We start from the raw sequence: 22,059 nt of genomic DNA on the forward strand, positions 1-22,059 counted from the left end.
ATAAGATGGGAAGAGGATTGCGGTAGAGCTGGCTCGTGGGTCCGGACGTATGGCCTATACGCATACACTAGCACATGTGTGTGAGCATCCGCACACATAGACGGATGTGGACCCAACTTCAAGCGCAATTTTCCGCAACAACAAAAAGTTTAATTGAGGATAAACTTTGCTGCGTTTGCGCTGCTGTTGAAATTCCCAGCCAGAAAGTACGGGGTGTGCGGAGGAGAGTAGAGCGAGAAATTGCGTGTATGTTTTTCTCTTATCTCTTTGGCTGTTTAAGTTTTCGCTTTCTACTTTGCATTACTTTCCCAATTTCCTTTTTTCCTGTCGTTTGCTGCTGTCGGAAAACTTGAAGTTGAAAATTCTGTTAAAAGGGAGCATAGAAATTATTTTAACATTTATTGGTCATTCAATGCGCTTCGCTTCCTTCATTGTTTGCCAAAGCCAAATGAATGGCCAATGCCGATGAAAAGGGAATGAAAAACGATTTGCCATAGGAGCATGAGCAGGAGCTGGAGCAGGTGACCCCCCATAACCTGGTGACCCACCACCACCCAAAACCATTTACCCACCGGTACACCGACTCATGTGCCATAATTCGTTCTAAGAAACGTAGACGGGGCCACTGTGCTGTGGGACAATGGAACACAAATGACCCGAATAAGACCCGACGACGCGACACAAACGATTGACTCTACATGGTCCTTTCATAAGGGGGAGCACAGAGGTGGGGTTTCGACTTTAGAGCAAAGTGGAGGAAAGAATGATGAAAACTAAAAGTGCCTAGGTTCGCAGTTGAATGCTCTTCCTTCACTTCCATAGAGGATCCTGAGCAGCAGTCAACAGCTGTCTGGCAAATGATAATTCAATTTCAATTGAATGCTCTTCCAAATAAGTAATCTATAAAACAGATTGAATAGAATTTAGATTTTTGCTGTTACTTTTACTTATGCTGTGGGATATATTTTCCTTTCAGGATACTCTCTCTCTCTCTCTCTCTGTCTCTCTGAAAACCAGCCCAATCTTGTGGCCTGAACAAACAATGGGAGCAATTTTTTTTCACCAATTTAAACGATTTTTATTATGGGCTATCAGTCATTGAACACACATGGGACGGTTGGTTGGTTAATTCTACCACAGTGCGGGCGCTGCATAGTTCAGTGGTGCTGGTGCATAGGCCAAGGGAGCCGAGTATTTGGCAATGACAGGTGTACCATAGGGATGGGCGAAGGGAGCAGCGTAGGCAGCTCCAAAGGGAGCGGTATATTGAGCTGCAAAGTGTGCCGGCACTGGACCTGTCACAGTTCGGACAATGGGAGCCGGCAAAGGAGCAGCAGCCAGAGGTGCAGCAAAAGGAGCTGCAACAGTCCTAACGACTGGAACTGGTGCGGGAGCCACGGGGACTTGGGCAATCACTGGAGCCGTCGCAATGCCATTGAAGGTCCTGGCCACCACCTGACTGCTGGCTGCAGTCACAACGGGAGCAGGAGCAGCAAACAGGGGAGTGGCCAGTGGAGCATGGAGTAGTCCCGGCTTGGCGGCCACACAGGCAATCAGAGCGCAGATGACAACGGCCTGTATAAGATATAGAAATTCCATTAGTTAGTCATCAAAAACCTAACAAAAATGTGAATCTTACGTATTTGAACATTGTTGAGGGTACTTTGGTGTATTTCTCTGGGCTGGTTGGGTTTTGTAGGGTGGAGAGCGTAGCGCTGACTGATGACAAGTGGAGGCAGCCACTGGCATATTTATACCAAAACGTGGGCGAGTCGGTGGCTACTTGAAATTCTGGTAGCAACGTGACCATTGGCCCATTATAAGTGTCGGCAAATATTAGTTGGTGGTTGGTGGTTCGTTGGTTTGATTAGGTCTTTGAGGGACAGCATAAAACCCGAAGGGCAGCCAAATATCGTACTTGGACTGTTGCAGTCAGTCAGTAAGTCTGGCTTATTTGTATTGGAAGAGCAGGGATTGTGCATTGTTGATTTCAGGGGGAATTTACCGCATTTACCTCATTTGGTTGATGACAGGCATATGAAGAAAAAAGTAGGTTAATCGGAAAGGAAAAATGCTGCTTCCCAGCTGTGTCTTCCTTTGGTTCGGCCTTCTATCTACTCGATATTTATTTTCTGCCATCTCTAAAATGTAACAAAATAGTGATAACAATAATTCAAGTGAAAATATCTCACCCATGGACCCTTTGTCTTTGGCCCGAGGCGAACATAGAGGGAGAAAGAGAGAGAGGAACCTGTTGGCAGTCCCATGGAACCTGGCCAATTAAGCACTTTGAGCACGTCCCTGGCCACAAACGTTGGTCAGCAGAAAGTACACACACATGAATGACTCTTGGACGGAATTCGACTCTATAGCTGGAAACATTACAATATTATTTATTTGCACAATTTGGGTCAAGGTTGGATGCGGTTTTAAGGTAGTTGACTGACCTTTTGGGGTTTGTTTAGAAAACGTTACAACAAATAGCTTAATTTATACAGAAAGTAAATAAAAGAAAAGAAAGAAGGTACTTATTCGGGAAACAGCAATCAGATGGCAACATTATGAATAAAAATGGTAAAACGCTGCTCTTCTTTTTCATTTGAAATTTAAATTTGTTTCATATTTCATTAAATCAAATCATGATTAATCGAGAATGATGCTAAAAATCACTTTTTTTAATGTCGGCATTACCATTCTGCCGTTACGTTACAATTGTAGGATAAAATGTAAAAAAACATAATGAAAAAATCAAATTTTGAAAGGGTTTTATTTATGTTTGCATGGTAATTAAATAACTCAATATTCAGCAAAAAAAAAAGGACCACAATCGAATGTACGGGCTTAAAGATATAAGCCAAATAAATGAGCTGACGCTACGTTACCAAATTGCAAAGCTCTGCGAAGTGGGTCGGACATAATATTTTTGTACTAATATATAAAATATTAATGCTCATTTTCCAAGCTATTATATGGAAAAACCTACTGGCGTTAAGTTCGAAAATTCCTGGGTAATAAAGGTACACAAATATACCGCTAGAATTTTTTGATATAGTTCAATATGTTAGAGAGATTTTGTGGAGGAACTTTTATCAAGAATCATCTTTATTATAAGAGATAACATGGCTGAACATTTCCCTGACTTGGCTTCACCTTTAACTGTAAATTATTTACATTGTCTATTTGTTACACTTCATAAACGCGTAGATATGCACAGATATAGCCACGCAACTAAAAAAGCGCACTTATTACAGCTAGCCGTAGAGGCGTGCGCTCTGAATGCTAATTTCCTGCGGGCCCTTCGTCACGTTCGCTTGACGATTTGCTATAAAAATAAATCGAATACGATGGCCGGGCATCAAACACATTTTCGCTCCTCAAGCAACCACAAACGCAAGCCGAAGAATTACTATGTTCAAATACGTAAGTGGTGTAGAGCATTCTCCTGGACATTAGAACATCATCTTATTCCGTCTTACAAGGTGGCAGTCGTTTTTGCTCTGGTCGCCTGCGTTGCCGGCAAGCCAGGAGTGCTCCTCCCGGCTCCACTGTCCGCTGTGCCCGCCCCACTGTTTGCTGCGCCTGCTCCCGTTGTAACCGCCACCAGCAGCCAGGTGGTGGCCAGGAACTTCAATGGCATTGCTGCGGCTTCCGTGATTGCCCCTCTGCCGGTTGCAGCTCCAGTTCCGATTGCCACTCGCCTCATCTCGCCCATTGGGGCTCCTCTGATTTCCAAGTATGCTGCCACTGCTCCATTGCCCTACACAACACCCTTGGGCTACGCCGCTGCCCCTCAACCAATTTTTTTTTAAGGCGTTCCTCTGTGATAATTTAGTAAAAAATTTTTTTTAAATAAATATAAAAATCTATAAGAAACAAAACTGACTTGAATTCATCTTGCGCGAACTGCGCTGGCGACGTGGAGTCGTCAGAGTATCCCTCGACCTAATAATAATTCCCAGCAAAAGAGGAAAGGCCCACCCCCACCTTCATCCAACTGCTGATTTCTAGACAAATTTCGCCAGTGAAGATCATTTTACACGGCGTGACTGTCACATTTTGGAGTTAAAAAGCTCATGACCACGGGCGAATGAAGAAGTTTTCTCGCTTCCTTTTGGCATGCAATGGGTCAGAGACCAGAAAATGAATTATCTTATCCTATTTCCAAGGTCACAGGTCACCCTTCGACCTTGACATTATTGCAAGTTGTGTACAAAGCTGACCAAATAAAATTACACCAAAAAACAAATCAATTTCGGACAATTGAATGTAACGAACAATGGACACCAGCTGCTGACCATGCTGAGAATAATTTTTATGTCATTTACGTGACATGCATTAGATATTCTTCGAGAGAGAGAGCATTTTGTAGGGCCTTTGTTTAAATACTACCGTTAAATCCAATTAGTAGAGACTGAAGTCCTTCCCAAAAAGTAGCAAAGTCGAAGTTTCTTAAATTCTGATTTCGTTTATTGAAAGGTTCTTAAAAAAGGACCGGTGCGTTATAGGTCAGAGGAGCTGAGTAACTCAGCGGACTAGCCAGAGTCGCTGAGTACGCAAGGGGTGCTGAGTGGTAGGCCAATGGAGCGGCTAGAGGGGCAGCGGCATACTTGGCGAGCACTGGAGCAGCCAAAGGAGCGGCGACTGGAGCGATCACGGGAGCAGCAGCAATTCCATTGTAGTTCCTGGCAAACACCTGGCTACTGGTGGCGGTGACAACAGGAGCAGGAGCAGCTACGATTGCGGCAGGCGCAGTGTACGCCAGAGGAGCACTCAGGAAGCCGGGCTTGGCAGAGGCGCAGGCCAGGATGGCGAGGATGACGGCAGCCTGTATGTGGAAGAGAAAGACGTTGCTCAATGTCGGCTCATCCAGCATTCTTTCAAGAAAAGCTTACGTATTTGAACATCTTGGTCTTGCTTCTTCGAGGGATGATTGCGTTTGATACTGTCACTGCCGTTAGCTCTGCTTATTTATACCCAAAGTCTGTCTGCAGCTTTGACTTATGTCCACAACGAGTACGACTACGCTTATGTGGTTCATTTAAATGCCACGCCTGGCCCGCTTCACTTGAACTCTGTGGTGTTTATGGTGTTTCCAGCTCTTGAATGTACAGCGCGTCGGATTGGCCACTAAATGCGAGGTCGAAGTCGGAGTTTGAGTCTGGCGGAGTCCCGTCTTGTTTCCATGGTATAAATACCGCCCGGGATGGTGTTAAGCGACATCAGACAAGTTCAAGTTCCCGAGCTGCTTACAACCACCCAACGAAATGTTCAAATTCGTAAGTATGCAATTTGAAAGACTAAGAGTCCGTTACCTAATCGATTTCCATCCGCAGGCTGCTGTCATCCTCGCCATCCTGGCCTGTGCCTCTGCCAAGCCCGGCTTCCTGAGTGCTCCTCTGGCGTACACTGCGCCTGCCGCAATCGTAGCTGCTCCTGCTCCTGTTGTCACCGCCACCAGTAGCCAGGTGTTTGCCAGGAACTACAATGGAATCGCTGCTGCTCCCGTGATCGCTCCAGTTGCTGCTCCTTTCGCTGCTCCAGTGATCGCCAAGTATGCCGCTGCCCCTCTGGCCACTCCTTTGGCCTACCACTCGGCTCCCCTAGCCTACTCATCGTCTCTGGCCAGTCCTCTGGGTTACTCAGCCCCTCTGACCTATAATACCTACAGTGCCTTTCCTGCCCCCGCACCGGTCCTTTTTTAAGAACCTTTCAATAAACGAAATCAGAATTTAAGAAACTTCGACTTTGCTATTTTTTGGGAAGGACTTCAGTCTTTACTAATTGGATTTAACGGTAGCACTTAAACAAAGGCCCTAAAACCGCTCTCCAGCTCGAATTTTATCTAATGCAAGTCACGTAAATGACATACAAATTATTTTCAGCATAGACCGCAGCTGGTGTCCATTGTTCGTTAGATTCAATTGTACGAAATTGATTTGTTTTTTGGTGTAATTTTATTTGGTCAGCTTTCGGTAAGCTGCTACAATAATGTCAAGGTCGAAGGGTTACCTGTGACCTAAGAAATAAGATCAGAAAATTCATTTTTTAGGTTTTGATATTCAGTTCGATTAATGCCGTTGAGGACTTTGATAGCCATCAAGCAGCGAAGAGCCTAATTGTTCGCCCACTGGCAGCAAACTGGCCAGCCCCAAACCTCGGTGATGCAGTCCCCTTCAATCAACGACTGCTCCTCCTTTTCGAAATTTTCTTTGTTCAGGTACACATCTCTAAGTGCTCATTCGTAAGGACCATTCCTTGCCTCAATTTCGGATTTTTCTTATCCCTTGTACCTAAGTGTTTCTTACCTTTAGTTTCTTAAGGAGATTTGAAATATAATTTTCTTTTTAAATACCGGTTTTTTATTTTTGGTGGCATATAATGTTGTCGGTCTGTAGTCCTACCAATTTCAGCCGTCGAGCCATCGATTTTACCAAGCTTTGGAGGACGGTTAGATCAACGTGTACCCATTCATGGACAGTTGCCTTTTGTAAACGCTGTAAGGGCTCGAATTGTACTCCAAAGGGATTTGGATTCAAATGGGACTTAAATCCCGACTTATTGCAGGTCACTGAATAAAAGGGTATTTTCGAACCAAAAGCGTCATCGTATATACTATATAGCATACTATATAAGATCATATATCTCCGCTGATAATACTCATCGTCGAATTTGTGCATCTTATCCTTTACATACATTTTTCTCATTGTCATAATTGCTATTGGTGCTAATAAAAATTCAATTAAAGCCTCGCACTCCGCTTGAATTGACAAAATATCCCCCTGGTTAATTATTTTGTGGAAGTCATCTATTTTTCGTCGCTGCCGACAGTGCAGTTGAAATCGGTGTCTATGGACCCTTGTTCAATATGTCACTACGAACAGGCATGGAGCTTTAGAAAGTTCATTGGACTTTAAAAACCATTTGCGGCCCTGCGACCTTGGCCCAATTAAACGTTCGTGCAAAAAACAACCTGACAAACGAAACTCTTTGGGCACTCTTGAACGTCACGCATCCAGCGGCGACCACCAGTGACTAATAACTCGTCCGCTGGCTACGTGAGCTGCATACACACGGGGAAAACGGAGTGCCGTGCATATGGACAGTGGCTGCCGTCTTGTTTGCGATTCACCCTAGACAGCTGATGATTCACTTAAGAATGTCCCCGCCATGTGAAAAGCTGGTAATTATGGATTCAACGATTTGTATTGTTTATTCTAGATTCTTACAACAGAACCGGTTCGGGGGCAGAAAAAGCGTTATAGGTGTAATGGACCAAAGGGGATGAGTAACCCAGAGGACTAGCCAGAGGCGCTGAGTACGCAAGGGGAGCTGAGTGGTAGGCCAAAGGAGCGGCTAGAGGGGCAGCGGCATACTTGGCGAGCACTGGAGCGGCCAGAGGAGCAGCGGCATACTTGGCGAGCACTGGAGCAGCCAAAGGAGCAGCAACTGGAGCGATCACGGGAGCAGCAGCGATTCCATTGTAGTTCCTGGCAAACACCTGGCTACTGGTGGCGGTGACAACAGGAGCTGGTGCAGCAACGACAGCGGCAGGAAAGGCGTTGTAGGCCAGAGGAGCACCAAGGAAGCCGGGCTTGGCAGAGGCGCAGGCCAGGATGGCGAGGATGACGGCAGCCTGTATGTGGAAGAGAAAGACGTTGCTCAATGTCGGCTCATCCCGCATTCTTTCAAGAAAAGCTTACGTATTTGAACATCTTGGTCTTGCTTCTTCGAGGGATGATTGCGTTTGATACTGTCACTGCCGTTAGCTCTGCTTATTTATACCCAAAGTCTGTCTGCAGCTTTGACTTATGTCCACAACGAGTACGAGTACGCTTATGTGGTTCATTTAAATGCCACGCCTGGCCCGCTTCACTTGCACTTTGTGGTGTTTATGGTGTTTATGGTGTTTCCCCCTCTTGAATGTACAGCGCGTCGGATTGGCCACTAAATGCGAGGTCGAAGTCGGAGTTTGAGTCTGGCGGAGTCCCGTCTTGTTTCCATGGTATAAATACCGCCTGGGATGGTGCTAAGCGACATCAGACAAGTTCAAGTTCCCGAACTGCTCACAACAACCCAACAAAATGTTTAAATTCGTGAGTATGCAATTTGAAAGACTAAGAATCCGTTATCTAATCGATTTCTATCCGCAGGCTGCTGTAATCCTCGCCATCCTGGCCTGTGCCTCTGCCAAGCCCGGCTTTCTGAGTGCTCCTCTGGCGTACACTGCGCCTGCCGCCATCGTAGCTGCTCCTGCTCCTGTTGTCACCGCCACCAGTAGCCAGGTGTTTGCAAGGAACTACAATGGAATCGCTGCTGCTCCCGTGATCGCTCCAGTTGCTGCTCCTTTGGCTGCTCCAGTGTTCGCCAAGTATGCCGCTGCCCCTCTGGCCAATCCTTTGGCCTACCGCTCGGTTCCCCTGGCTTACTCCGCGCCTCTCTTCCTGTAAAACTGCACATTACGCCTTGAATAAACGTCTCTCGGTAACTGATTAGCGCCTGAACTGCCAACGCTTCTTGTTTCCTCTTTTCTCCGCCCCACACACACATGTACGTGATCCCGTTCTGGTTATTTGTTAGCTTCCGCTTATCTGAAATGCTTTCAGGGCGTATTTCATGCATAGATGCACAATTTAAATGGCCATTTTGGGTTCGCGCGCACAGATAAAAGGGTGAGCTGCTTACCAGCAGCTGCCAAATGCCAAAGAGGAGCCGAAGCAATCCCTGGCATATGTTATCGCCTTCGACAGGCACATTCTCGTATGCCACTGTGGGCGATGGGATTTTCTTGGTGGCAGGTTTTTCTCGCACTTGGATCGCCTTTAATTTGATAGGTCGCAAGTTTTCGCGGGGCTTGTGATTACAGAAACCGAAAATTACAAATAAGAAGACAGAAGTCGCTGCATAATTAGTTTACCTCGACAAAAATAACAAAAACTGAATAAAAAAAAGTACCTTAAGGGACAAAGCGACGTCCAAATAATTAAAACTTTACTCTTGCCCAGCGTCCACTCCCAATTTTTTTGTTGGCAGGTTTTTTTCCCATTTTGTAGTTGCTGTTAATGGCCAAAACAAGCAACACAACGAGGCACACAACGAGTCCATGGAAAGTGGGAGCGAGTGGGTACTCGTACAGTACAGCGAAATTCTCCCAGCACTACAAGAATTGTGCATTAAAAAATCGCGCGCTTGTTGGGACAGAACCAAAAAAGCCGACAAGAAACGCAAATGAAGTTCCTCCGGCCAAACAGCAACCAGATTCAGGTTCAGATTCAGATTCGGAGCCTGCCTAGTTACGAAACTTTATGAGTGGCTTATACTCGAACTCGTTCCTCTCTTTTTGTGTGTGTTGTGTTTGCCTGTTGGTAGATGTTTTCTGCTGGCTGTTAATTTTGTTTGTCGACAAGGCACGAAATGGCTGAATAATAGCCAGGCGACATTTCGCTTACTGTTTGACTTGCCTGCAACACGGAACCTGATGCAGATGCCACCATCGGGTACAAAACCCAAGTGCACAGTCGTATAAGCATTGCTAAGATTATTTTCTTGTCTGTAACTTAATTTGATTATGCGAAAGGCGTCCAAAGGCTGACACTGTGCTGGAGAAATGGATTGGGGAGACCACGCAATGACAATGCTACAATGTTGGAAAAACAGGTCATAATTCAAATGTTGAATTTACCTTAAGTTATGGCTGCTCTTCCCCTCACGAAGAATATGATCAAGCAGTGCGCTGCTGAAAACTGAAGGGTTGGTTCATTTTCCCTTCTAAAGCAGTTTAGCCACCAAACCTGAAGGTTTGGTTCAAGCAGTGGGCTGCTGAAACCTGAAGGTCTGGTTTGTTTTCACTTAAAATTATTCTTAAAGCAGTTTATTGACTCAACATGAAGCTTTGTTCTATAAAATAATCTTAAGTAATAGAATCCTGGAAGATATGGTTACAATTTAATTGAACATATCTACGAAGTTCAATTAAATATTAAATTAATTCCGAGAAAAATTGACCCTGTGAATATATCATTCTAAATTTAATTAATACTGACCTCTCGCAACATGCTCCACGTGCCAGAAGTGCCACAAGACTCTTCGGACCCTCGCTAATGATCCGCAAGCCAGGCCAAAGCCTGTCTGTGGCTTATCTCATGGGGACTACTCCCCCCGGTTTCCATCTATGTATATGGCTAATTAGGCTAAACAAATTACGGAATATGATTAATAGAGAGCACGGTCTGGCAATTAACTTTTTGCGATAAATACGCAACCAACAACAACATAAATTAAAGCAGATTTATCGGCCCACCCACTCAGAGAACAGAAAAGAGCCCAAGGGGCAGTTCTGAGGGAAGGATTTGTTTTTTAGCTCTTACCATTTGACAATTCACGTAGTGACATTTACATTTTTGATTGCTTCAATATTTCTTGCATTGCTTTCGGCTTTATTGCTGTTGAAGGTGTTGCTGTTGGCCCAGCAGTGAAGAGTATTCCCGGACAAAAAATGCGACTCGAGAAACGTGTCGTGTAAATTAAAAAGGTTTTTGTTTTTGGGGAGTTTTCGTTTTTGGGTTGCAGACTGATACACGAAAGGTCAGCGAGGCTTTAAAATTTCCCCGGCCGAGTTTTATGCAAATCATGTTCGGAGAGAGAGGGAGAGGGGCGCCTGGTCTCGTCCCGGGCGTGACAAGGTCTAATTATGCCGGTCCGTGGTTTCTCTTCTGCCTTTTTCGGTTCAATATCATTTGTGTAAATTGGATGTTGTTCCTTTGCACTCAGCCAGCAGTAAGAGGGAAATTTCAATCAAAAGGATTCTCCCTTTCTTCGGCGGGGATTAAAGACAAAGCAAAAGTTCGTGCAACCCACAAACAAAGACCCGATGTATATTATATGTATATCTTCGCAATTGTTTATGGTATCCGTCCATCCATGCTCCAAAACAGAAATCGGGATGATGGGACGACAGTTTATAGGTTGGGAGATTCGTGCTCAAGCAGCGGGACAAATAAAATTGAAGAACAAGAAAAAGCGGTAGGCAAGCGCCCGCACCCGCACCCGCACCAGCACGCGCCCTAGCCAGGTAGTATACCAGGCTCGAGACGTGGGCCTCTGGACTTCAGGACTCCAGAAGTGACGTGTTTTCCGTTGCAGCAATACTTAACCTTGGATGTATATGGCCGAGGTTACGGCACTCGAGCTATGAATTAAATTCCTACCACGACATGACTCCTGCCTGCAGAGATAGCACATGCCAGGATGTACATACCTCTATATCTTCGTCAGAATCCCAAAACCCTTGTGGAACGGCGTTCGCTCTGCTGCGGCAGAGAGAAAGCTTTCGCTGCCTTCCAGTCAGCAGCAACTCGCTCTTTGCCGAGAGCTTTCGACTAAAGAGACCAAAGAGAATTTATGCTTATTAAGAGAACAGGGGCAGCGAAATTACAAAATGTTGCAAAGAAAATGTTCTTGGGGCTATCGTTATACCTAACCAAAGAAACATTCATGAAACAGTATACATTTGTATTACATTAAATCTAATATTGCTTTAAGCGAAAAAAATTCTCTTAAATTCTCAAGTCTGGGAAAGTGGCTCAAAGTTCCCAGCCACACTGTAGACACCAGCACTCGTAATAAATTTCAGTTTAAAGTGACAGTCTTTCTAAGATATTGAAATATCTAAACAAAAACCCGCAATTTGGCCCAATATCGGCTAATGGTAGATTTTATTACCACGGAGTTAGGCAACGTAACGCCAGTAACGTACGTCAGACTTTATAAAAAAAAACAGGAAAAAATACCTTGGTAAATTAACGCTCAATACTTCATATACTAGCACAACAAATGTTATAAAGATAGTCCAAGCCAGTTCGCAGAGTCTTCTAATTTTGTACCCCAACCTCATGAACCCCCTCTGTTTTTTGGTGTATATCTTTAAAGCCGAACGTTCGATTGCTATCATTTTTTTGGTGAATATAGGGCCACCCTATTAATATTGGAATAAAATAATTTTTTTTAAATTCTTTTCTGTAACTTTTTTCGTACGAATCTAGAAATAGTTATATAAAATATTCATCCCCATTCGGTTTTCCGTATCGGGGTTTGAAGGTGAAATTCAAGCTTTTGAAAATATCAATTCATTGAAATTTTATATAATATGTACATGAGAACATTGCTACTATTGATGTTTTCTTTAAACGCCAATACAGCATACTTTCGGTTAAAGTTTTTTATATACGAGTATGTACAGTGCTATGTCATGCAGCTTTCGCCAACGACTTTTGAGGCGGAAAAGTGTTCTCCTATTGCATATTTTTAGCTGCAATTTCCTATTGCTATTGCTATTTGAGCTGGTGATTACTGGAGTTCGGCGACAAACTTATGGGCTGTATCTAGAATTTGTTGTATATGACTTTTTAATGCTAAGCAAGAAACAATAAGTGCATAACAAATGAGTAAAATAAATGAGATCAAACTCATGTTTGGACTCTCCTCTGGGGACTTCTGGGATTGCCGGAACTTCTGGGTTGCGGCTGACACATGAGATACGATCCGAACGATCAACAGCCATCATCCCCACATCTTGTACTTCGGGGTGTCGAAACCTGGAGCGGAGATTGATGGCCGCTTTTCTTGAGTTCCGTTGCCCACGCATATCTCCGCAGCACTATCCAGTTAGTATTAGCCATATGACATTAGACTTTTCTAACTTTGCTGCGACGAGAGAGTGCTAAAATTAGTCTTCGTAGCCGACTCTAGACACGTCTCCCAGCCTTCAGTCGAAGAACTGAGACACTATTTGTGACAAAATGCTGTCAGCCATCTACCAGCTTAACTGAAGAGCCAATCTGATGCATAAATATTCCTCGCTCTCACTGCAAGCTTTTCCCCATAGGGGTATCTCCGTTTTTGAAGTTAGTCAGTTAGCAAAGTCTAATGTCATACGGCTAATATTAACTGGATAGTATTGCAAAATTTATCGGAGTTGACTTTTTTGACTAAACAACATCTACAGCTTAGTTTTCGACGAAACTTTTCGGGGACGGGCACATTTTTTGAGCTATACGTAAAGTAGGAACACTGACTTTAGCTGCTGATTGTGGTCTCCATGCAAAAAGCGATCAAAAATTAAAAACTTTCTGGCCAACTCTTCCAACACACAGGGGCACACACACAAATGTATAGATATGTAACTTTAGGTGGCTCTGATTCAGGCACTATTTCTTTTGCCTTTAGGAAGCCACAGAGTACACCCATCCATATGGAGCCAAGAAGAAGGGGGTTCAGTAACAGTCAGGTAGTTAAAACTTTTAAATTGAGGGCGGGGATCATTTGTGATTTTCTGTCTGGGCAGAGCGGCAAAAACGGAGAGCAAATCAGAGAGGAAGCGGGCAAAGTTACAGTCATGCTAAAAGCGCTCTGTCACTGCTCATTTGTTGCTAATAATTATAAAAGTTTCGTTCAATTCCCCCAAGTGACATAAGTGCCACAAAAAATATAGAAAAACTGCTCCAGACTCTCTGTCTATCTCTCTCTCTCTCTCTCTCTCTCTCTTTCTCTCTCTCTCTCTCTCTCTGTGTAAGTCTGATGGATAATAAGAAGTGGGGGCGGAAGGCGGCAAAAGTTTAGCAATTGTTTAGTTTGGCCAGATGCGTCGATGGTTTTTGGAAAATGCTTGAAAATGTATGCAGGAGCTCAGATTTCCTGGAAAATAGTTCTGGCGGCGCTGCACAGCCTAAAAGCTAGCAGTATTAAATTTTTATTTGCTTACTTCATAACAATAGAGGGGAGAGAGGACCCTTTTGTATAAGTCATTTAGTTTGTGGACTTGGACCGCAGCCAGAATACTACGCTAGCAAACAAGTCGAAGAAAGCGAGCGCCAAATTGCCTTAAAAGCCTTTTGAAGTCAAAAGTTTGGCCTGTTTGCGCATAATTATTTACCCATGACATAAAACAAAAATCCCCCGAACCGAACCAGTGTAACCGAATGCACATACAAATATATTTTATTATTTTCTTGCAGACACTTGCAGACAAAATTCAGACATCACTTTATACGTATTGTCTTGGAAGATTCTGCTCCTGCCCGCCGACGTCCTCATCCTCAGACCCAGAGCGGAGATTTCCTTCCTTGTCACCGAAAAGTTTACGCTCAGCTATTTCCATCTGGGTCTGGAGAATGGCTGCTATCGTGTAGGTCCTTGCAATGCGAGCCTTCTGCTGGGCCTGCGCCTTGCGCTCATATTCCTCTTCTTCGTCATCCGTCACGTTCCCCGTTCTCCCCTTGGATGGAACCATATAGCTTCGTCCTCTCTTGGTACGGACTGAAGCAACAGCAGCAGCCTGAAGATCCAGCTTGCGCTGGATGTTCTCGGCCACGGTGCGCTTCTTGCGCCTGTACTTCTTCTCACACCCAAATGCTTCCCGTGTGACCCTGATAATGTCCGCATACTCGACGCGAAGGAACTCCCAGAATGTTATCTGTTCTCTACGGTTACGATCTCGGATTGCTTTGGCTGCGGTAAAGTAGTTGTTGAGTATCGACACGAACACGTTTGTTAGCAGGATGGAGACGGTAAAGGCCATTATGCCGTAGATCAGAAGGCCCATCATTATGCCGCCGTGAAAGAGCTCTTTCGGCTCGACGTGGCTAGTGAAGCCAAAAGAGAAGCACATGACGGTAGCCATGCCGTGAAGCAGGCTCCTAAAGTTCTCGTTGTTGTTGCCATTGATGGAGACCGTAGCAATGCCGAATGCCATCATAAAGATGCAGATCACACAGGCCGTGCTGAAGAGGGCTTTCCAGGCTAAGGCGAGGGTCATCGTAAAGATCTGAAAGATGCTGGCAAACTGCATGACCTTCCACAGTCGCAAGGTGACCAGGCAGACGAGGAAGCCCATTAGCATGACGGTAAGCTCGGTTAGGCGCGCCGGTATCCGAAAGTCAATGAACTCATGCGTACTGGCCACCTCTAGTACAGCTAGTAGCTTGGACATAATACCTTCCCTTAAAACCAACAAGGTCACAACTGTTATGCTGAGTGCCAGGATCAGGAGGTCTATTTTGACCCAGAATCTCTTCAATCGCTTAGGCTCGAACCACAAGGGCATAATCACTGTTATACCTAGCTCCAGCCAGATAAGCACGTAGATGAGCAAACAAATCATGCCCGCCCATGGAAGGGTCTCCACCGTCTCCGTCAAGGAAACACTATTGACATTCAAGCTGCTTCGGATAATGCCGAAAGGCAAGTTCTCACACCGAATGCTGCACACACTGAACATATTCGCATCCACGTTGTACAGCGTGAAGTCTAAGAAGACAGCCGCGGTCCTGACGTCGATCCAATTGTTTTTGTGCAGATATGTGAGCACTTTTAAGCTGTCATCCCTCTTTTTTCGAAGCGTAGTTACGTAGCCCTTCAGCTCGGGATAGCTGGTAAAGTATCCGTACTGTCTAACGCTAAGGAAACATCTCTCCCAGAAACCAACGAGTTGGGTCATCGGTAACCAAGGTAAAAAAATAGACCAGTACTTATCGGTGTAGGGCTCTCGTATATGCGGTAAGCTCCAGCCGTCGGTATATTGCTTTTCAGTGTATTCCGGATCTGTTAAGCCGTACTGTTCTCCAGTGTCCCGTAGCAACCGCATTCGTACTACGCCCAGCAGCTTAGTGCTGTTTACATGGTTCCAGTGCGTCACAAGATGAGGATCATTTGACGAGAAGCCATTGATCAGCGTTTGCTCGATGAAGGGATACAGCTGATGCAAAAATAGCACGTGACTTAGGCCAATCGAATTGGTGTGGTTATACATCATTAGGTTCGTGATGGATTCCCCGTTGTAGTACATGAGCCGGTTCACCATCGCCAGATTTAAAAACAAATGTATTAGGAAGAGCTTTCCATACACCCAGAGCTCGCGCACAATGGTCCTGTACTTTAGGTTCAGCTCCTCGTTGCGATGTCCCGCCGTGATCATTAGCTGGCTGCGCAAGCTGCGTAGCCGCAGATTTAGATAGTCCATGCGGTTGTGCCTCTTTGCTTTCCCGTCCGGGACATACGGCCGATACATCTTTGGCCAACAGGCCGTGTCAATGGCTTGTATCAAAAACCTTATTGGATCAAAAACCAGGAATTGAAATATCATTACCACCATGAACGACACCAGGATCGCCTTGAATTTTCTGTCCTCGTGCTTTAAACCAGAGAACTTCCATATGATTACGAAACACGCGCCGATTAAGCAAAGAGTGACAATATAAATCGCATTACTCGCCATTTAACTATTATCGGGCTTGGGCTTTGCTTTGCTAATCGGAAAATATTTTCTGTTTCTTTGGACTGAGTTTAGAATGTTGTCTAAGTAATAGATATTCAATGGCTCACTCGATGAAACGGAACAAAGGGTCGACCCCTAACCTAACTCTTTTCTCTTTCCCTGTCTCTTTCATATTTTGGGTTTCAGTTTTGCCCCCCTTTAGTTAACCTTGCATTTGCCTGGCCGCGTCGGGTGCCAGCCGTGTACAAGCTATCGTACTATCACAGGGACTTCAATAATCGCTACGCTCCCAGCAGTTGCCACTTAAGCCCATCCGAGCCCCTGCTGGCACTGCAGCACTCGATGCTGGGGCTGAAGCCGGGGATGGGGCTGGTGCTGGTGCTGGCAATAAAATTCCTAAACCTTTTTTGACAAATGAAACGTGCAACAAACAAGACGCCCAGGCAGCTGCAGGCCAAGGAGGGAACAGGGTGCAGGAATCTGGACTCAGACTCAGACACAGACCCAGAACCGAGAACCGAGAGCTCGCTGGAGTGCCAACAAAGATTTATGCATTTTAAAGGCAAGACTACGCTTTATGCGAAACTAAACGGCAAACAGTTTGCGTGAGGAAAGCTTTCACTCCCCCGTCCCCCCCTCACGCTTCCTCTGTTCGGTGGAAGCGGAAATGAAGCATCGCATGGCTCTGCACAAACTCGGCTGAGGCAAGAGCGCTTTCCAAGGGGCACGCGGCGGGATCTATTGTGCCTTTTAATAGACTGGAACTACACGGCAGCGCTCCAGAGCCCCGGCCCCATCCTCATCCAGGCATTTTGTTTGCCGGCAAACATTTGTGCAGCTTATTAATATGCATGCCAGTAGACCCTCCCGCAATCCTACTCGCTGTGCCCAGGATTAGCCCAGGGAACAGGTGCGGCTCCTGCCGACAATCGGCAAATTTTATCTTCTAGGCCAAGCGCAAAAGTTTTTCGGCCTTCGGTCCGTATCGAAAAGTCGTTAGTAAGCTGACCACAGAAAGATGTGAGCTAGAGAAAAGTGCAACCTCCAAGAGGGAAACTTCTACTGTCCGGCTGCAGCAGACCACCAGGCAACTGCAACGACAACGGCAGCCGGGCAGCCAAGGCTCTAGTGTTTTACGTCTTAGTCGCAATCGTCCTCCAGCAGGAGGAGTAAAAAAATGCTAAAGTTTACCCTAAGACTTGCACTTAGCCCGCACAAAAGTTTGCTCTTTCCATCCAAAGTTTTGTGACTGAGTCGAGGTTTCAGCTCCAGCTCCAGCTCCAGCTCCAGCTCTAAGTAGATTTGTTGGCCTCAGCATGGGCATATGTCTAAGGCAAAAAGAGAGTGAGAAAGAGGGAAAGACGGATGACTGGCATAAGTAACTGCATAATAGGGTTAATAATTATGATAGTCTGGGAAGCAAGAGAAAAGATCAAATTTATGAATATGAAGTCCCCAGAAGATGAGAGTTGAGTTATTTATGATTGAATTAGGGAAAAGAGTGCACGGATGGTTGCAGATCTGTAAGGGTTGACAGTAGATGTTTAAAAGTATTGTTAAAGTCATGTTGTTTAAGGAAATGTACTGAAACTATTGTTATCTGTATTACCATCTTAATCATCTTAAAGTTTCTGTCAAAATCCCATGCAAACACACATGGCGCATACTTAATTCCGGCAACACCCTGCCCGATTTCCCCTCTCCACCTCACTCTCTCTCTCATTAATCATTGAAGTAGAACAAGTTCGTATAGCTCATGGTCTTATAGATATGTCAGCCACCCACTGCCACTTCCTCATGGCACTTCCTGCAGCCAGCAAATCAAATTAAGCGAAAATTAAACGGAACAACCAACACACAAGAACTGAATGCAATGGGGAGTGCTCGGAATACATGGGGATTCGTTTATTTTTTGGCAACACACACAACATATGCGTCCCGTTGACAAATAAAGTTTACAGATATGCAAACAGGGAAAAAACCGACTATCCGAGAGAGTGCGACTCTCAGATGGAGATGGAAATGGAGAAGGAGAGATGGCAAACGCACACGAGCAAACAATGCCGAGCAGATGCTGGAGATTGGGGACTGGAGGTGGAACTGGAGCTAACGTAGGAGCTGGAACAACTCCCCAATGAAATAGTTTATGGTAAACCGCAATGCGAAAAATGTCACCTCCTGGCAAAAATGAGCAAGACAAGGCAACGGAGTATGCAGAGGAAGAGGAGACGGACAAGGAGAAGGAGAAGGAGTCCCCATCCGACGGGATGGCTGGCTAAACAAGTGCGGAAGTTGTTTGCGTTTGCGTTTGCTGCTGCTGCTGCTGCTGCTGGCAAAGGGCAAACGGAAGCGGCCTATTGGGCAATGGCAATGACAGGCGACAGTCGACAGGCGGCAGGCGACGCCACAAAGCGGAAATGAGCCAACTTGGCTACCACATGAGGCGCACTGGGTGCAAGCTGGGATCCATAGTCATAGACACAGCCACAGCCACAGATGATGATGCGGATAATGGAAAATCCAAAAAAAAATATACCAATCCTAATTCGTAATACCCATAGAAATGGAAATTGGTTCCGTAATACCGATTCAAATCGAGGATGGAGCACTTTTTTAGCCTCTTTTCGGTTTCAGAGTATTATATGAAAATTCCATGGTTTTGGTTGTGCACATTTTATTATCGGTATTATCGGGGAAAGTGTGGCATGGCAAAGCAGAGAATACCCTATGTACCCTGTGTACCAATGTAATGATACAGAGATGTTTGGAAATAATTTGCAACGAGAATGTGGCTTATGATTGTGCCATAAATACATTCATGATTATCGTGCGTGGACACAGATACATTTAGCAGGTCATTGCATATTTATTTAGTGCATTTTTTGGGATATTTATGAGATTATAGTTACTAACTTTTTTTTGTACAACATATTTGTACAGCGGAAGTGATTTTCAATACATGTTCGACTCTCTGGACAGCTTTCTTTTCTTATTGAAGGGTCATTTTAAATTAGTTTCTAATGAGTTTCGCAAGATTTCGGCTCAAGATTCAATGGGTAATCTAGTGACCACTTGAAGAAGTAGATATATTTCACACGACGAGTCAAGTCATTGAACTGTCTTCAATTACTCTACCCATCATGATTTGTTTTGTTCCGCTCAATCCGCGGCGCGAATCAACACCCTGGGCGGGGTACACCAGTAGTAATAGCCAAGTGGACACGTCCGCATCGTCTGGAAATGATTCGGCCACTCAAGATGAATGCAACGTTGCCAGTTATCATCTGGCTCCTGATCTTGGCCACGGCCAAGGCCAAGGCCAATGCTCTGGCAGGTGAGCCAAGTCTCTACAACGAGGCTGACAATGTGATCAATGCCGACACCGATACACTGCTGCCTTATCTGCGGACGACGCCAAACGGCAAGCTGGTGCAGTTTTTAAACATATTCTGCGGCCACTGCCGACGCTTCGCACCCATCTTCAAGGCTGTGGCACGAGAACTGTACAAATGGAAGAGAGTGCTCAGCATTTACGCCGTCGACTGTGCCCAAGCGAGAAATGTGGAGGTCTGTCGCGACTTTCAGATCCTTCAGACCCCAACACTGCGCTACTTTCCCCCAGCATTCTCTGGAGGCGGGATTGGCATCAACATCCCCACTCTTAGTCCGAAAAAAATGATCGACCTGTTGGCCGGGCATTTGGCGAAAGACATCAATACGAGCCTGCTACGCTTTGAGCCTCTTACGCCCGACAACAATGTTAATACTACACTCGCAGATCACAAGGGCCCTGGCCATACCGAGGAGTATATAGCACTTGTCCTACAGCCGAAGGGCTCGAACATCGGCAGAGACACGATCCTCGAACTGCTACCATATCCTGCGGTGGCGGTTCGCATTGTTGACGATGCTCGTATCTTTTCCAACTTCGGCTTGGCTCCTCACGATCAGAAGTTGGCCATCATGGACCTGGCCGGCCACATCCATGCGCTGAAGACCGCCCAAGAATCGAGCCAAGCTTATGCGGCCGGCATTGCCGAGTATCTCGCCCAAATGGGCCGCACTCCGTTGCCCCCCTTATCCACGACCAGAGCACCACACATCAGCAGGATCCGGTACAAGGAGAAGCAGCAAATACTATCGACTGTGCTACGGAATCCACATATGATCTATAAAGCCGATGTGGAGCAGGCAATCGACATACTGCTGCACATTGAGCTGCCAAAGGCAGGCCTCATTGAGGGAAATAATCTGACAGCACTGCGAAACATTATCTCCGTCCTAAGACACCACAATCCCCTGAATAAGGAAGGAAAGCTGCTGCTAACAGGCATACACGATTCCCTAATAACCCAAAAGCGATTGACGGGAAGTGAGTTCGCAGACTTGGTCAAGTCGAAGGAGAAGAAGCTGGTGGAGGATGTATTCAAGGGGAAGCGCTTTGTTGGCTGCACGGCCTCGCGTCCCTTCCTGCGAGGCTTCACTTGCTCCTTGTGGACGCTATTCCACTACCTCACTGTCGCGGCGGCAAAGCCACCAAATTACCTTGCGGCTGGATCAGTGCTCTCGGCCATGCACGGCTTTGCTAAGCACTTTTTCGGCTGTACGGACTGTGCCCAGCACTTCCTGGCTATGGCAGCGCGCAGACACATCGAGTCGGTGACGGACCACGATTCTGAGATCCTCTGGCTGTGGGAGGCGCACAACGAGGTCAACAACCGTTTGGCTGGCGATACCACAGAGGATCCCATGTTCCCGAAGATTCAGTTCCCCAGGAAGAAGGATTGCCCCTCCTGCAGAAATGAGAAGTGGAATCAATTTGAAGTGTTAAATTATCTTAAAACTATCTACGACACACAGAACTTGAGCGACTACGGATACAATGAACTGTAATGAATATATTATGTGTCTACATATGTTTATAAACCAGCACTAAGGTTTGTGGAAATATAGAAACCAAGCAAAACCAATAATGCCAAGAATTTTGCGGCAGGCTGTACTGACAAATTTGGCATTTTTTCCCGTTCATTGGATCAAAATATTTTACAATTAAGTTTGGCACAATCGCGTGTAATAACTGAAACAAAATCAAGGCTTGAGGCTTGACTGGAAGCTCTATAATAAACGTTCTTTAGGTAAAATCAATCCTCACGTTTCAGTAATGAAAATCCTCATCAATTTGCTTGCTTTTTTCGGGCTGTTAGTTAAAGGAGTCAGTTCTTAAAGGAGCTACTGTCCCTCTCCTTCAGTTCAAGACAGACGGTATCATTTGGCCGGACGAGAATTTCGATGAATTTCGGCTCTCCATCGGAATGTCTATAGAGAACCAAGACTCTATAGACATTCCGATGGAGAGCCGAGCATGTTCCAGCGGCTTCGCAACGTCTATACGAGTACATGCTCAAATTTAGTATAACAGTCAGAAGACTTGTTCCGACTACAGCATGACAAATTCAGACTTACTGCGATTGTTTCAAAATCGATTTCCCCTCAACCAGGGCAATAGGCATAGAAATCCCTATGGAAATGACCAAACACATTGTCAATGCAGTGCCCCGCCCAAGCAGAAGCTGCTACCAGCTAGTTCTCCAAATTTCCCAACCATCAACCTGGCGACGACTTCAAATCCTGTTTCGATCAGGCCCTCCTCAAACAATTGTCCCATGTAGTGCTGGTCGAACAGATCGAATATTAGCTGGCTCGAAGCTGGGCCAAAACATCCAATCTAATAGAATAAATATTTAAATATTAATTATTTTTTTTTTAATTAGTTGTTTTTGTAAAATTGCCAG

At 45.4% G+C, this 22,059-nt stretch overlaps 8 protein-coding genes across 8 annotated transcripts; 4 read left to right on the forward strand and 4 right to left on the reverse strand.

Moving 5' to 3' along the window:
- Positions 1-1,099: 1,099 nt before the first annotated feature.
- On the reverse strand, positions 1,100-1,651 carry LOC108165421 (cyclin-dependent kinase inhibitor 1C). The gene is made up of 2 exons (XM_017301460.2): positions 1,640-1,651; positions 1,100-1,575 (listed from the first exon to the last, which is right to left on the reverse strand). Exons 1-2 carry the CDS (start codon positions 1,649-1,651, stop codon positions 1,132-1,134), a joined length of 456 nt encoding a protein of 151 aa, XP_017156949.1. The 3' UTR covers positions 1,100-1,131.
- Positions 1,652-3,408: 1,757 nt separating this feature from the next.
- Positions 3,409-3,809, forward strand: LOC108165420 (cyclin-dependent kinase inhibitor 1C-like). Its single transcript, XM_017301459.1, has 2 exons — positions 3,409-3,420; positions 3,480-3,809. Exons 1-2 carry the CDS (start codon positions 3,409-3,411, stop codon positions 3,807-3,809), a joined length of 342 nt encoding a protein of 113 aa, XP_017156948.1.
- A 655-nt stretch (positions 3,810-4,464) lies between these two features.
- Positions 4,465-5,012, reverse strand: LOC108165419 (cuticle protein 16.5-like). The gene is made up of 2 exons (XM_017301457.2): positions 4,893-5,012; positions 4,465-4,825 (listed from the first exon to the last, which is right to left on the reverse strand). The coding sequence occupies exons 1-2, from the start codon at positions 4,902-4,904 to the stop codon at positions 4,481-4,483; spliced, it is 357 nt and encodes a 118-aa protein (XP_017156946.1). The 5' UTR covers positions 4,905-5,012; the 3' UTR covers positions 4,465-4,480.
- A 136-nt stretch (positions 5,013-5,148) lies between these two features.
- LOC108165418 (cuticle protein 38-like) lies at positions 5,149-5,702 on the forward strand. The gene is made up of 2 exons (XM_033387516.1): positions 5,149-5,276; positions 5,334-5,702. The coding sequence occupies exons 1-2, from the start codon at positions 5,265-5,267 to the stop codon at positions 5,700-5,702; spliced, it is 381 nt and encodes a 126-aa protein (XP_033243407.1). The 5' UTR covers positions 5,149-5,264.
- Positions 5,703-7,222: 1,520 nt separating this feature from the next.
- LOC108165232 (cuticle protein 16.5-like) lies at positions 7,223-7,894 on the reverse strand. Its single transcript, XM_017301271.2, has 2 exons — positions 7,701-7,894; positions 7,223-7,633 (listed from the first exon to the last, which is right to left on the reverse strand). The coding sequence occupies exons 1-2, from the start codon at positions 7,710-7,712 to the stop codon at positions 7,223-7,225; spliced, it is 423 nt and encodes a 140-aa protein (XP_017156760.1). The 5' UTR covers positions 7,713-7,894.
- Positions 7,895-8,059: 165 nt separating this feature from the next.
- On the forward strand, positions 8,060-8,500 carry LOC117186464 (cuticle protein 16.5-like). The gene is made up of 2 exons (XM_033387330.1): positions 8,060-8,093; positions 8,151-8,500. Exons 1-2 carry the CDS (start codon positions 8,082-8,084, stop codon positions 8,445-8,447), a joined length of 309 nt encoding a protein of 102 aa, XP_033243221.1. The 5' UTR covers positions 8,060-8,081; the 3' UTR covers positions 8,448-8,500.
- Positions 8,501-14,038: 5,538 nt separating this feature from the next.
- LOC108151160 (polycystin-2) lies at positions 14,039-16,060 on the reverse strand. The gene has a single exon (XM_017279590.2). The coding sequence runs from the start codon at positions 16,058-16,060 to the stop codon at positions 14,039-14,041; it is 2,022 nt and encodes a 673-aa protein (XP_017135079.2).
- A 3,422-nt stretch (positions 16,061-19,482) lies between these two features.
- Positions 19,483-21,237, forward strand: LOC108151162 (sulfhydryl oxidase 1-like). The gene has a single exon (XM_017279592.2). The coding sequence runs from the start codon at positions 19,508-19,510 to the stop codon at positions 21,158-21,160; it is 1,653 nt and encodes a 550-aa protein (XP_017135081.1). The 5' UTR covers positions 19,483-19,507; the 3' UTR covers positions 21,161-21,237.
- Positions 21,238-22,059: the final 822 nt, after the last annotated feature.

The sequence above is a fragment of the Drosophila miranda genome, chromosome XR (genome assembly GCF_003369915.1).
Source record: "Drosophila miranda strain MSH22 chromosome XR, D.miranda_PacBio2.1, whole genome shotgun sequence".
Lineage (NCBI taxonomy): Eukaryota > Metazoa > Arthropoda > Insecta > Diptera > Drosophilidae > Drosophila > Drosophila miranda.